The 16,507-nt window shown below is 35.9% G+C and overlaps 1 protein-coding gene across 1 annotated transcript; it reads right to left on the reverse strand.

The window, feature by feature from the left end:
• Positions 1-2,878: 2,878 nt before the first annotated feature.
• Positions 2,879-14,481, reverse strand: LOC140163152 (calmodulin-alpha-like). The gene is made up of 6 exons (XM_072186532.1): positions 14,145-14,481; positions 11,368-11,398; positions 11,002-11,112; positions 6,398-6,533; positions 5,140-5,258; positions 2,879-4,567 (listed from the first exon to the last, which is right to left on the reverse strand). The coding sequence occupies exons 1-6, from the start codon at positions 14,286-14,288 to the stop codon at positions 4,539-4,541; spliced, it is 570 nt and encodes a 189-aa protein (XP_072042633.1). The 5' UTR covers positions 14,289-14,481; the 3' UTR covers positions 2,879-4,538.
• Positions 14,482-16,507: the final 2,026 nt, after the last annotated feature.

The raw sequence follows: 16,507 nt of genomic DNA on the forward strand, positions 1-16,507 counted from the left end.
CTACTTCGATTCTCAAGGACCACATTGACCTTCTCCTCCCAAGCATCACAAATATTGTAAATTTATCTCTTGAAACATCTACTTTTCCTATGCAATTTAAAAGTGCTGTTGTTAAGCCATTGCTAAAGAAGTCAACTCTTGATTCTGAAAATCTCAGAAATTATCGACCTGTATCAAATTTAACTTTTGTGTCAAAAACTATTGAAAAAATTGTAGCATCTTGTCTAAACAATCACTTTGAAACGCACAACCTTCTGGAAAAGTACCAGTCTGCGTACAAAACATTTCACGGAACTGAAATAGCACTTTTGAAGGTCCAAAATGATATCTGATGTGAACTTGATAAAAAAACATGCTGTGTTCTTAGTTCATCTGGATTTATCTGCGGCCTTTGACACTATTTATCACAATATTCTTCTTTCGCGTCTTGAATCCTTGGGTGTCAACGGCCCACCCCTTAAATGGGTTTTGTCATATTTGTCATGCAGAAATCAATCCGTCAGCATTGGAAATACTCTATCATCTGCGGTAGACCTACCATTTGGAGTACCACAAGGCTCTGTGTTAGGCCCCATATTTTTCACTATATACGCATCACCTGTTATTGAAATTGCTCGTCATCATAACTTGAATATTCATACTTATGCAGATGATACGCAGCTTTACCTTTCTTTTAATGTAAACAAACCCAAAGATGAAGACTTAGCTCATCAGCGTATTGAATGGATGACAAAAAATAAACTAAAACTTAATGATGACAAAACTGAATTGCTCATAGTATCTTCCAAAAACTCTCAAAGTAAGATTCATCGTAACAGTATTCAAATCGGATCCTCAACTATATCTTCTTCAACCAGTGTGCGAAATTTAGGCGTGTGTTTTGATTCTACACTGTCAATGGATAATCATATTAAAAAAGTGTGTCAATCTGCTTATTTTCAAATCCGGAACCTACGTAGTATTAGGAAACTTCTGTCAAAGGATACTGCCGAAATACTTCTTCACGCCTTCATTACCTCCCGTTAAAAAAAATGTTCTACTAAATGGAATTACTGAACAACAGCTTAGGAAACTTCAACTTGTACAGAACTCTGCCGCACGCGTTTTGACAAACACTCGCAAATTTGATCATATCACATTCTTATGAATCTGCACTGGCTTCCCGTACGTGAAAGAATTGTATTTAAAACTCTTCTTCTCACATGGAAAGGATTAAACAACATTGCACCTTCTTACCTCACTGACCTTCTTGTTCCATACACACCTGCACGCACTCTTAGATCGTCAGACAAATGTCTATTAAAAATTCCACGATCTACTTATTCTCTGGGAGACCGTGCTTTTTCTACTGTTGCACCAAAACTTTGGAACTCGCCTCCCTATAATCTGAGACAATCAATTTCTGTTGATCAGTTCAAATCTGGACTCAAGACTTTCTTATTCAATGCTGTGTATAATGTCAGTGTTTGATTTATCATGCTTTTATACTGCTCTGTATTTTTGTTTTACATGTATTAAGGATTCTTTGGTTTCATGTTGATTGTATTTTGTATTGTAATTGTATTGAGCTAACAATTTGGATAGCTGATTTGTTTTAATCAGCTATACTTTTTTGTTAACTCTGTTTTCATGTTTACTTGTACGTGTATCTTGTTTTTTTGCGCCTTGGATTAGATTTAATTTTCTAGATAAATGGCCCATTATAAATGCTTATTTATTATTATTATTATTAGGTTCACCTACTGCACCTGGGCAACATTCCGCGCATATCTTTAATGGCTGATAGAGGTGTATGTATATTGTCATTTTGGTATTCAGATCGTCTATTAGGTGATAAGATGGCGCCGGCTGATTGTTTCTATAAAACACTGTATGCTTTCATTCTGGACAAAATTAACTGTTTGAAAATACAAAATGTGTTGCAAGTTCAAAAGGAGCACATTAGGCTACATGATTAGGGTTAGGATTAAGGGATAGGATAGGAATTGAGTTAGGATTAGGTTTTCATGTTAAAGGAATGTTAGGGTTAGGGTTGGGATTAGGGTTATGATTAGGGTTAGTGTTATGGCCTAGGTGTAGGGTTTAGGGTTAGGGTATGGGCGAACTGGAGGTCTGCAATTACCTCGGCCAAAATAAAGTTATTTTTTCAACACAATTTTTTGTCATTACCATGTGGGTGTGTGTATGTTAATATGGCTATGGGAGTTATAAGCTGTGAAGAATGTTGTTTATCTATAGCACAAGGGCAAAATAGCTCATGCCCCAGGCTTATGCATACCAAAGTTCTGACCTTATTAAAAATTTTGGTAGTTTTGACTTTTCATTGCAAAATTGCATTTAAAATTTATCGCAGTTTTTTAAATGCGAACTAACTACGTTTAATTTACTCGCACCGTGACGTGTCAGGTAAAGCCTTGAAATTTTGCCTATTTAGAAGATCAACTCATTATGCAGATATAATGTAAGCTATCTTATCCATGTTATCAATGATATGGCTAAATTCAGCTTCATTTACCAGCCCCGCCCCCCCCCCAGGGTAAGGGGGCTTATGCCAGGGCTTATGCCAGGCTAAATTCTAAATTTCTCAAATGTAAAACTCCCCGCTACTACTGAACCTGTATACACCCCCATACAATCATGATTACTTACTTCATTAGTATCATAGACATGAAATGTACATCATGAAATTTTGCCAGGGGGATGCCCCCCATGTTGACGCCTTTATGTGGGTTTCTGATCAAAATTCAAGAAAAGTGGCCTTAATTTTGTCCAGAATGAAAGTACACAGTGTTATAAGTTAATATTTTGGAAGAACGCGGTTTTAGAATGATTAAAATTTACAATAATGTTACAATACAAACATAAACATTTTGCTTCTATATTTGAGATGTCTGAAATGAAATTATATTTTAACCTCTCTACTATCACTGACTATGTGTACCGCAACTGATGACTTTAAGATGAAATCAAATTGATGATCTGTATGCTTTGAGCGCTTTTATAATATGATGCGCAACGAAATGGGTCTTTACTTCTTTCGTATACAGTATGGGCCAAAAACAACTTTACCCAATTTAAAAGGTGCATATCTCAAAATTGAAAAGTCTGCTTCAAATTGTTTACACATATTCGTAAAAAACATCTTCTTAAAGAGTATTTGGTGAAAACACTATTCAAAAATGTATTGAAATAAAAACGTGACGTTTTAAATCAAAGGGTCAAAATTAACTTTGTCCACGCGAAGGTCTACTAGATGTCGCGTCGCATCACTTGCAATAGCGAGTTTGATAGAGAATGAGAAAGACTCAGTATACGCAAAAATCTGTTCATAAAACACAATCAAATAAATCAAACATAAACAATTTAAATGTCAAGCTACGATATGTTGTCATGATATGCAGCTTTCATACTGCAAAGATATAAAACAATGCGCTTCAAATATTTTTTTTTTTTGTCATTACGAAATGTTATCTACAAGAAAGTTAGAAGTTATTGCACTTATTGCGTTCGTGGTATTTTCGACAAATTGTTGCGTCGACAACTGACTCTGGGGTTAGCTGCAAGTTTCCTTTGAACCGCTGCAGAATTTGCAGCTGAACGGTCAGTTCTTGGACGTCCGCTCCGTGCTTTGCATCGATTCATCACACTTCCGAGGTTGTGAAAGTTGTTCGTAGTAGACCGAGTTGTGATAGGTTTCGGCGGGACTCTTACGTTCGGGAAACGAATCCGAAATTGACGCTGCACTTCCAAAAAGCTTTCTGTTCTTAAGTATACCTCTGCCATAAAAGTCCTCTGTTGTGTTATGAATTATCTTGACACCTTGCAAACCTATTTAGAAATAAGCCACGCAGTCACGAAATGCACGAAAAATTTAAAACTCAAGAATTACACCAGATGAAACCTTTGTAATTTTGTAATTTTTATGCTAATTATTGGTCAATGACAGGAGTGAAGTTCGAGTACATGACAAGTAAATGGGGATTAATATCGATTGTATTTCAGCTTGTTTCTTTCATGCATTTATAACAATCATCACTTTTCAAAGACAAGCTAAACGTGTTTACCAAGTACATGTATGCCTAACGCATAGGTATGCCTTTAAGGCCCTTACTCTCAGCAATCGGACACATCCCATTGAATTACGTGTGGACAAAGTAATTTTTGACCCTCGGCCGTAAAACTAGCACCATTTTGTTAATTTAGCTTCTTTTGCTTTCATTTCTTCGTCACATAGTTTTAGAAAGATATACATTTAGAATATGTAACAATACCATGAATAGCTCTTCTACAATTCGAGCAACCACCCTCTGAAATTGGGTAAAGTTGTTTTTGGCCCACACTGTAGAACTTGAAAGTCCATGTCATTGAGCCAAAATTATTCGCTCTTTAAAAAATCTATTGTCTCATGGGCAATACATTTTAATGTATGATTTTTGATACATGATTACGGTATTGGTAGAAACATCAAATTTGACACTGGAATATCGGTCTGTGTGGAATATGGAAGATCATCTTATGTACACCATACCATCATCTGTTTATTTTGAAGTCATCATTGACTTGAATTCTACAAAAGAAAATGAATACATAGTTATATTTAGTTAAGATATAAGAGCGGTCTTGATACAGTTATCTGATCTTAGTCAAGGAATTATCACATTGATGCGCTTTAATGCCATTGCCTCTCCAGTGTAGTTGTCGCATCAGTGAGGCCAATATTAATTTCAAGAGTAGCTGGAGTTGTTCGTAAAGATATTTTGTCATGTCTTTAGAAACAATATGGAAATTCCTTATATTCTTATGGCTATTTACTTAGTTTATAGAATCAGCATGACAATGCAAAATGAAACAAACTGTAAAGTGTTAGTAATATCCAAAGGGAAGTCATTTTTATATTTACTCGAAATATTTACCATCATAGTTGACCATCGTATTTGTGTGGTAATTTAGGTACGGAATAGTTATAACCATGGCAAAATTACATCACAAATAAAGAGCACTCGACAAATCAAATATTTACCATTTTCAAAAATCCATATTGTTGACCATGATATCAACATCAAAATACATAGAATGACTCTTTGAAGGGTTGCTTCTGTTCTAAGGGAGGTCATTCTTATTTGTACTCGCAGTACTTACCCTCATAGTTGACTTGTCCATCGCCGTATTTATCGGCTTTGCGAATCATCTCAGCTACCTCTTCTTCTGTCAATTTCTCGCCTGCTAAATTTGTCATTACATCTCGAATTTCTGCAGCACTGTAATTCAATGACATTAAAGAAGATAAGTAATCGTCAATGCCGTCTACTATAGACTATTATATAATTAAAGACAGGGATAAAGAGAATTTATCGCGTCTGACGTCAATCAAATTCGAGCACGGTTTGTTTACAAGTGTCGCGATGATGACTTGCTGAACGCGGATTTATAACCGGGCGCCTTATTGTTAATTTTGCACATGCAAACCATCTCAAAAGTTAGGTCTTTATAGTAGAAAACTTTCTTTGGCGAAGGCATCATGTCAACAATGCCTAGAAAAGCTGCTTTTTGCCTTGTAAAAGTACGTAATTTTTCGCCATTAGCTGCTATTCCTTTTCTCCGATCAGCACCGATCGGTCTTCCTTTTACGCGCTGATTAACCTGTGTAAACCAATCAAGGGTCGTAATTGTCAGTGACATCAGATGCGATCAATTGTTTTTATCTCTGTCTTTAATTATAGTTGTGACCCTTCAGCCGTAGATGGGTTATGACATCGATAATCACGTGATTATAAAAAAAGGTTAAAAAGAAGGTCACATGTTTTTTCATAATCAAAAAACTTCATTTTCCTTTAGGCTATTTACCCCAAAGCTTAGGGGCCGGGCAATTATGAACTCTGCTGGGGATATGAACCCTGCTGGGGGAAGGGAAGAAGCCAATCTTGTCACGTCAAAAAAGGAAGCAAACGCACACACATTTGTGGGCACGCTCCAAACAGGAGTACGGAAACGGTCAAATATGCACATTTTCCTGTTCGCTGCGCTCGCATATATCTAGACCATCTAAGGTTTCCATATTAGGTTATGTTCATGGTAGAATTGCAAAGAAAGAGAGGGAGCTAGAAAGATATTTTTGGCAGGTCATGGGGAATCAATTTTGGCTCGCCGTTTGCAAATTTTACCAGGGGGTTCATAATTCATATTGCACAGCCCCTGAATCTCTGAGGCTGGTGGTCATGATAACTCTCTGATTTTACCGTCAATTCAATTATTGCTTCACTTTCGATACATTAAAATATAAGTGATCATTAAAATAAAGATGCATTATCGTATTTTTCTCTTTGCAGAGGATTTAAAATAAAAATGTGAAAATGTTGTCCATGACCTCTCGGTCTTCGGTTGACAATGGTATACTCACCTAAGCAAGTCATTTCCATCTTTGTCAACCACTCTAAACGCTTCCTTGATTTCCTCCTCTGAATCTGTCTCTTTCATATTATTTGAAATTATTTCCATCATTGTTAAAAATTCAGACAAATCTATGGTACCGTTGCCTGTGTATACAAACGAAAGTGAAATTTGACGACCACATAACATTTTCCCTGACATTCTCGTAAAGAAAACACGCATTAAAATGGTGTTGTAATATTCATCGTACTTGCAAATGGTTAGTTGAAGTACTGATGTGTATGTATGACCTAATAAAACTGTACGGTTGTCTTAGATATAGCACAATTAGGCCTACCATTTACATAAACATGTTATTATTATCAAAGATGCCAATGTGAGGTTAATTTCCTGAGGAAATTTTTCTTATGGCATACTAGTATATATTTTAACGACATAACAATAAGATGTACAATATGCACGTCCTGTAGCAAGCAACCGGATTTCTCTCTCGGGCAGTATGTCCTGGTGGATTTCTTTCAACATCTGTCATGTCGCGTTTTGTTGCGTCATTTACGCGCGCCGATACTCGCGCCGTATTTTCCATTGGAACGGGAGATCGTAAAAGTGAATCGGCGAGTGAGAGCACGGTAGGCCTATTCAGACAGCAAAATTACCCTTTTTTTATATACTTTTGAGTAATAAGGTATGTTGAAACCTATATTTAATGGTTGTATGAGTTATATAGACTTTGTAGATTCTTTTCCTAATTGTGTACTATAGTTAAAATCATTGTAATCCGTATTTTTAGATCATCTCCTGACGTGACTCGTATTTTATATTTAAATGAAGCGCCTAAAGTCCGGTGGGTGATAACGAACTGTACATTGACGGCTAAGTGTGCCTTTTGTGATTTTGGCTCCTCAATCACACCCGTGGGTTGTATGACAACAAAGGGTACATTTCGCTCGTGTCATGTCAGTGACCGATTCAATGGTGGAACCCCTTTGTCCCGAACAAAAGGTACCTATCTATGAATAGCTTGTCGGAAAATCAAATTGACACAAAGGAACAATGCGTTACGTAATCTATTGCTTCTCCATCGTTAATAGCTCCATGGTATTAAACGTATATACAGGGTGAATAAAAAAAGTGCAATAGGTCAACGAATCAATATTCACATAAGAACCAAAATGAACCTTTTTATGAGTTATTTTACGGCGATACCCATTTTAACTCTTTGTCCACGACTCACGAGGCACCATGTAATTTGATTGAGAGCACACAGTGCGAAAATAAAGACACTAAATCTGAAACTGGCTTTAACTTAAATCAAGGTTAATTTTGCGTTCTTTCAATTCCTTTGTTCGCTTCGAACTAACTTTCTAATATTACTTAAGTCCTTCACCCAACGCCAACTCCAATTTTTCAATTCCCTGCAATGTGTCCAACTTTATATACTGGATATTTTGTAATTCACACCACTTCAATTTGCACGCATTCCTTTCGACATTTGAAACACCAGCCCATAAACTTGTATGTTTCTTTTATAGAGAATGAACATTTTTAATGTAAGGGTAAATATGAAAATAACAACCAATAAAAGTAATGTTTCCTCTACTTATACAAGACAAGGGGCATTAAAACTTTGGGTGCTCCAATCTACTTCAGTGCCAATGAGGATAAGAAAATGGCAGTTGTTTCCAATCTACATTACAAAGAGTGCGCTGACATTCATAATTTATATGTCTCGTGGACAAGCATTAAAATTGTGTAAAATGTGTCATAACAACAGAAAGTGCGAAAATAATCCATAATGAGCGTTATCCCATATTACTACATGCATTCTATTTCTTATGTATTGTATTGTTTTCAAGCAGTGAAATTGTAGAAATCGTTGAATACAAATTAATTACGGATCCAAAATGCACCAGTTAACCAAACATTGTTGCATTGAATATCAAAATGTAATTACAACAGTAAAAATAATTATTCTAATTATCAAAATTATGTTAATTAGCTAATTAATATTCATTATTGATTTTGTAAACTTTAAAGTCAATTTTCTTGTGTTTCATATTTTCACCAATGTTGGAATTGCAAAAAAATGTGGAAGCAAAACTACACCCCCTACTGGCCTGAAATTTGGAATGAATATGCTTTCATCCCTGATCTGTGCATTGAGCCTACTTGTGAATTGTTAATTGCATACTTCAATGTGAAATGTCTGCCATACAAAAGTTGCCCATGACGAAAATTTTCACATGACATGATTCTTGGACACAGTTGATAACCTTACCCCCCAAAGTCTGTACAAATAGGCTCAATGCACAGATCTCGTTGAGAGCTTTAATTTGATACCTTAATGAGCTTCATACGATGTTTAGTTCTTGCTCAACATTTGTTGGCGTTTCTCGGTTTTCAAGCTAATTAATTATGCAAATTAGCTAATTAATATTCATAAAACTATGCTCAAATGTATTTCTCCATATGGTCATCATATATGTATAACCTAACAATGATATGATGTTTAGTTACCAAAATAAGTCAATCCCAGGTCTAAAAAAATATCATTTTTTAATAATTTGTCATAAAATTTGTATTATCGCAAATTTCAAAAATTCAAAATTATTTGATATCAGTTAAGGCCATTCCTCGTATTCAGAATGTAATTTGGTATATCTGAGTAATATAAAGTGTATATCTGAGTATCTATAAATCATACACAGATTTGAGGTCAAAGGTCATTAAGGGGTCACTTCCGGTATAAAACCAAATTCCTTCAAAAAATTTTCTTAGCTAAGAAAAACATAGGAGAGTGACGGTATGTTCACACATGAATTTTGTCTATCCAATGTATATTGTGTATTTTTTTGTTTGAGGTCAAAGGTCATTAAGGGGTCACTTCCGGTATAAAACGAAATAGCTTCAAAATGCTACTTCTCCCACAAATTACATAGGACGGTGATGCAATTTGCACACATGCATTGCTATTACCCAGTGTCTATGAATCATACACAGATTTGAGGTCAAAGGTCATTAAGGGGTCACTTCCGGTATAAAACCAAATTCCTTCAAAAAATTTTATAAGCTAAGAAAAACATAGGAGAGTGACGGTATGTGCACACATGAATTATGTTTACCTTATGTATATGTGGTATTGTTTTGTTTTGAGGTCAAAGGTCATTAAGGGGTCACTTCCGGTATAAAACGAAAAACCTTCAACAATTTTTATTTGATAAGAAAAACATAGGACAGTAACGATATGTTCACACATGAATTTTGGTTACCCAATTCATATGTGGTATTTTTTTATTTGGGGTCAAATGTCATTAAGGGGTCACTTCCGGTCTGAGACGAAAACCCTTCAAAATGCCCCTTCTGTCACACATAGCAAAGTGGTGCCACGTGCACCCATGCATTGACATTAGCCAATGTCTATGGGCTTTTTCATATATTTTGGGGTCAAAGGTCATTAGGGGTCACAACACGGCTGTGTTTGTGGGTTAGACCACAGCTAAGTCTAGTTTCTATTGGAACGGGAGATCGTAAAAGTGAATCGGCAAGTGAGAGCACGGTAGGCCTATTCAGACAGCAAAATTACCTTTTTTAATATACTTCTGAGTAATAAGGTATGTTGAAACCTATATTTAATAATTGTATGATTTATATAGGCTTTGTAGATTCTTTTCCTAATTGTATACTATAGATAAAATCATTGTAATGACGTGACTCGTATTCTATATTTAGCATGTTTAGCATTAGTTTTTGCATTGCACGCTTAAATTCATTGTAGCAAATACCAATTTCACCTTTGGTCAATTAATAGTTTTTATGAATATCTTAAGATGATTTAATTTATTTATTCATTCAGTTCGTGCAAGAAATTGAAAGCATTGTTGTATAATATAAGTCAGTCTCTTGTGCATATTTTAAGTGAAGGTTTTTTCATATTATTGTTTCAGATAATCATATCACAGTTGTTTTAATAAACAAAGACAAGAAGTAAAACACATGCTTCTGCTTGATCATTAATCAACGTGACAGTAAAGAGTTTTGCCCACCGCTATACGATCTCACGACAACATCCAACCTTTCTATGTAAAGTACTGAATGCCAGCTTAACCTGATAGTTGGACGCGTGCTTTGTGCAATTATGTTCACTCTTCTGACCCTATATAGCATACAAAAACATACAATTATTCGAGCACGGTTTGTTTACAAGTGTCGCGATGATGACTTGCTGAACGCGGATTTATAACCGGTCGCCTTATTGTTAATTTTGCACCTTTCGACATGCAAACCATCTCAAAAGTTAGGTCTTTATAGTAGGAAACTTTCTTAACCGAAGGCACCATGTCCACAACGCCTAGAAAAGCTACTTTTTGCCTTGTAAAAGTACGGAATTTTTCGCCATTTGCTGCTATTCCTTTTTTCCGATCAGCACCAGATATATCGGGCTTCCTTTTACTCGCTGATTAACCTGTGTTAACCAATCAAGGATCGTAATTGACAGTGACATCAGACGCGATAAATTGTTTTTATCTTTGTCTTTCATTATATACATCCCATCGTGTCGCAAGTGTGTTTCTATATATGGAATATCTGTTTAAATTAATGACTACAAAACCTTACCATCAGCATCTACTTCATTAATCATATCCTGCAGTTCTGTCTCGGTAGAATTTTGACCTAGTGATATCATCACTGCACCTAACTCTTCAGATGTAAAGAGGGAAAACGCCTCTTTGAATTTTAGAAAAGGAAAGAGAAATCTTTATATTATCTTTGTTTAAGCTGTACCTACAACTAGCTTCATGTTTACCCATTGAAGATGACTTTATTCAATTTTACACATGTCAATACCACGGAATTTATTGACTTAAGAGAGCTTATCTAATTGTTATACACGTGATTGTATTTTTAAGTGTTTCTTTTTTTTTCCTTATAATGTGGGAGGGGCAAAATCTTATATTAATTATACAACTAACTGCTTCTTACCAGCAAGTTGTTCTTCTGTAAACTGTTCAGCCTGGAAAAAATTAAATTGTAATTGTCATGATTAGAAACTTTAACCCTAGAACTGCGAATGGCCCCCCTAATATTTTTTATCCGTCATAAAAAAAACGAACAAGTTTTTATGCCAGCACCTAACCCAGGGGTAGGACCGGCCGTCTATGATGACAATAGGGGAGGGGTGGTAAGGACAGCCATTGTTTTCAACAGTAAAATCAATGATTATCATTTCGCTCTTGTAAAATTATTCCAGGAGCTACTGACTTTTTACTTGTTAGTTAGTTAGGTTGAAACAGACATTTTCTTTTAGCCGAAAATCAATTTTGCCAATACTTTTGTACATAGCCAAAATTTCCCAAATTTGCATGGGCGCCATGACGTCTTAGCGGCATTATGTGGGACATGTGTGTACTTATTTTGGTATCACTGGATAGAGGAGACCCATAGCTATACATTGGCATCAAATATAACGGTATATGACGTTTATAATTGAAAATGGGGTGGGGTTGTAACAAACGTGTTACAAAATATGGCTCAGTAAGGGGGGTTGTAGCAACCCCCCTCTAAGCTTTTTTTATCCGTCATAAAAAAACGCACGCCTTTGCGCCGGGGGTAGGACCAGCCATCAAACATTACCATGGAGGGGGGGGGGGCTTGGTGAGGCCCCAATGATCTTCATTTCGCTATTGTGAACTTAAGCTACTGACTTTAAACTTGATTGTTAAGTGAAAATAGTAATTTCTTTTTATATTTAGGAGAAAATTTGGTGAAAATCGCATTGTTGTAGAATTTTTAGCCGAAAATCTATTTTCCCTATACACCCAGAATTTCCCAAATGTGCATGTGCGCCCTCACATTATGACGTCATAGCGACATTATGCGGAAAATGTTCAGTTGTACATATTTTGGTATTACTGGATAGAGAGGACCCATAGTATTTCGCACTTATATCATTCATATTCATAAAAAGGACAGTTTAAATTCGTCCTAAAAAATCGTAGTAGCACAAGCTCAAAAGCAATTTCATTATTCGGTCATTGAATTTTATATTTTTGTCAGTATATTTCACATTTGTATCATTGATATTCGTCAAATCTGTGGTCAATTTCGTCTCACGTGGCGATGGTTTGTGAATCGTAAAAGCAATTTCGTCTTTTGTCATTCATTTTAATACAAATGTCATTTATATTCGTCAGGTGCTAAATGGATGTATAATATGCCCATTTAAAAGGACTGTTAGTTCGTTTTAGTTTATGTTGAAGTTCTTATTCTTAGTTGAAAAGAAAAACCTTAAATAATCATAAAATTATATTAGAAAATGATAGAAAACGCATAAAGAGCTTTTAAGAAGAATATAAGGAATAGAGTAACGTTAAAGAAATCTGAAGGAATATATAGTGGGCATTTCCAAGCAAACAGGAACATAACCCAAAACATCAAAAATGCTCATAACTTTCAAACTTCAATTGCTACAAATTTGGTATCGAATGAAAGAGGTTAACATGCCCTTTAAATTGAGTCGTCTTACATGTTTACCATAAACATTCTTAGAAAAGCCTGTTTTCGGCTAAATTTGTTACTTTTTTGAGTGAAATAAAACCTATATTTTGGATCTCTTTTGCACATATTCATTAGATTTTTTATTAAATGGTGTTTTATAAATGGAGTTAACCGGGTTTTTTTCACAGCTCTCCTGTCCCATCCATACGTACAAAAGTTCAGTTGATATATTCATTTGGCAATGAGGATCTAGCCTTGAATGTTGGGTATTACATTTATTTAAAAAAATAAAGATTATGCTTTAAGTTTTTCGAGCTGGAGCATAAATTATGTAAAATGATGCCTAAAAGGGTAGCCCGAGTTACAATGCAATTGCCTTTTAGGCCTTGCATGATATACCAAAGAAAGAACGACAGAACAGAATTACATGCAATAAAAACAATCCAGAATAATCCTCCAAGAAAAATAAAGTTGCTTAAAAATTTTGGACTATCAATTTAAGAGTAATCTTTAACATGCTTATATTAATTTTGTAACAATTTATTGGATAATAAAGGTTAAAAGAAATTAAAGCCTATAATGGCACATAAGAATAAGTAAAAAATAAAATATATTTAAAAATATTTAAAACAAAACAGACCAAAAAGAAACCCCCAAAATGAACACACAATTAACATGTACATTGCATATAGGCCTATATGAGACGAAATTAAATGAAACGCTAATGAATTTCAATGACAAATGACGAATTTGCTTTTGTGAAAGGGATCGCTACGCATTTTCAGACGAATTTGACCTGCAATTTGACGAAAATCAATGACACAAACATGAAATATAATGCTACAATTTTGAAATCTAATGGCACAATAGAGAAATTGAACTGCAGTTTCTTGCTCGAAGATTTTTCGGGACGAAATTGAAATGTCTTTTGTATGAAAATCAATGACACAAGTGCGAAATACTCTGGGAAAACCTATATATAGTAGCAAATGTAACGGTATATGATATTTATCATTTTTAATTCAGAGATTAAACTTGATACTTGGTAAAACATTACAAGACTTGATTTAAATCAGTGATTTAAACAAAATTATTTGATCTAAATCGTGATTCAGGCCTAAATCGTGATTTAAATCAGTTGATTTAAATCGTGCAAACCCTGCCCCGACCAAGAAAGCTTGCTACGAACATGTTACACCTATGATGAACGCTATGGGCCTACTAAAAATATTCAATATGCAAGGCATATTATGCATACATACCGTGCGTAAAACGTTTCGCCCCCCGACCGGCAATTTCGACAGAATTCTTTTGCCTCTTTCTTGCAATTCTTTAAAATGAAATACGGCGCTGAATGTCGATGCGAAGAGCGTCGCGTAAACAAGTACCATGTAAAGACGACACATGATAATGCTGTTTTACTGCTCAAAGAAGTTCCAAATACTCTGCAGGAATACTCTTTGCAGTGTAGTCTGCTATGCCGTTTCAAGCAATTGAAAAATCTAAAAATTGATTTTTTTTCCTAAAATAAACCGTAGCTTGAGAGATCAGTGCAACAACACTGAGTGTAAGCTGGTGCAGATGATCATACGTCTGCCACAAACAAGCAACTATATATAGGCCCTATATGCCTACATGCTATAATACGTTTTATAATGTTGACTTGAATCACCGGCACACACACTAGGATCCACAACATGCTCATCTATCAGGGACACAGTTCTTAAACCCCAATCATGCCAATGCATTTGTACATTCATTGAATGACCTTTGAAAATGTGGGTACATAAACTCATACTCTGCAACTTGGGGTCAAATGTTGCACCATGATTATGTAATTGAGGTTATTGGACTATGCCATTGGGATGAGGCTATCGTAGTCCATAGTGACAATGGCGTAGTCCACAGGAGAACACTATACCGTCCCATGATGCATTGGTTGTGCTAAATCACATCAGAGTTGATGATGCTTAAAGATATATTGGTGACCTGATCGACAGCCTTACCCCGTTCACTTTTTTCTACTCAAATTGAGATTTTTGCATCAGGAAAAAATTCCGTTTAGATGTTATGAACGAAAAGGTGTAAGGCTTATCCCCAATTGTGGTATACCACACATATCGTTTTCTGGGCCGTTGTGAAACACGTTTTTATTTCTAATATCAAAACGGCTAGTGCAATTTATTTTGGCTTAAAAAATAGATTATTTTGATATAGGCTTCAATGTCAGGTACAAGACACAATACGAAAACAACTGACCAATTACCTTTAAAACTGCTTATTTCTGGTGGGTTTCCAGAATTACGTACGTAGCTCTCCAAACAGTCCTGGATCACAGTACCCAGGTCAGATACTTCCGGTCCTGTGTCCTAAATGGGCACATCTAGCATCTAGGTTATAAACAATAATAAGGACGTCTGCCGGGCAGTCGAAGCAATAATTTATTTTTATTTTATTTTTTATTTGCTTTATATCATAATACTATTTACAGAGTGTCCGTCCGTCCGTCCGAGCGCTTTTGCTGAGTCCGCGCGCTATTGCGTCGCGCGGATCGCTTGCGCTGAGTCCGCTCGCTATCGCGTGCACGCGTATCGCTTTCGCTGAGTAGCAACGGGCGCAGTGTGTGCAACTGAAAGCATTAGGCCTAACAGTGTGACTACCAGGTGCATCTCATCGGACCAATACGCCTATTTTAAACACATATTTCAATACAGAACGCGTGCATAGGCCTATTTCAGTAGAACATGACTATTTCCGGGGTCTTCCAGAATGGTTAATATTACAATAATCAGTTATGGTAAGGCATTAGGGCCTATAACCCGTAATATTAGGCGTTATTGCGTTTACTAATTTCAGGGTATTTTCGGGATCCTCCTTGGAAGACGTAGACCTAGGCGCTAGGCCTATATCATAGCAGTTAAAAAGGTCAGGACAGGTATATTGGTAACGGGTGTTGGGCAATTAGAGATAGGCCTATTACAAGAACTGCCCGACCCGAGGACCGCGAATTCTAGTTTTATATAATTATATGTTTGTGGACATTGGAATAAGGCATGCCGGGAAGGCAATGTTTTCTGCTGCGGGACTACAACTATCGAATTGAATCCAACATAAACTGAATCCTTCAAATCCTAGTGCGCATGATACATTGTCAGTTAACCTGAACGCTGACCGACTGAGGGCAGCAGTGTGAATCCACCAAATACAGAAATAACTTGTGTAACATATACCAGGAGGGTGAAAGTGCATAGGAATAATGCCGGAAACTACGTCACGCTATTGTTCGACTTAGAATACATATTTTTTAACGCATGCGTGTTCGTCAATACAGCTTTTAGTCTCCTCCACCTTCTCAACATGGTACGTGGAATGTCTGGAATCACACTGACGGCGGAGGAGAATACTAGCTGGTCAGACAGTTTAATTTTTACAAGCATATAATACCTGAACAATCACCGTCATTTGATCGATTTACTACAGAATATATTGTATATTCAAAATATAATTTTAATATTGTAAACCTGTTAACTTGTATATTTGTGTACTAAAGTATAAGGACACGTGAATAAAATCACGTCGAAGACAAAATGGCCGCTAATCCGCCTATTGTCTAGACCTAGGATAC

The sequence above is a fragment of the Amphiura filiformis genome, chromosome 10 (genome assembly GCF_039555335.1).
Source record: "Amphiura filiformis chromosome 10, Afil_fr2py, whole genome shotgun sequence".
NCBI lineage: Eukaryota > Metazoa > Echinodermata > Ophiuroidea > Amphilepidida > Amphiuridae > Amphiura > Amphiura filiformis.

Bases quoted from the DNA above. Each gene is read 5' to 3' on its own strand.
- LOC140163152 (XM_072186532.1), bottom strand. From the start codon at position 14,288: ATGTGTCGTCTTTACATGGTACTTGTTTACGCGACGCTCTTCGCATCG. The intron at 6,534-11,001 runs GTAAGGTTTTGT...TTGTATACACAG, and splicing joins TAATGAAGTAGATGCTGATG to GCAACGGTACCATAGATTTG. The intron at 5,259-6,397 runs GTGAGTATACCA...ATTGAATTACAG, and splicing joins GATGGAAATGACTTGCTTAG to TGCTGCAGAAATTCGAGATG.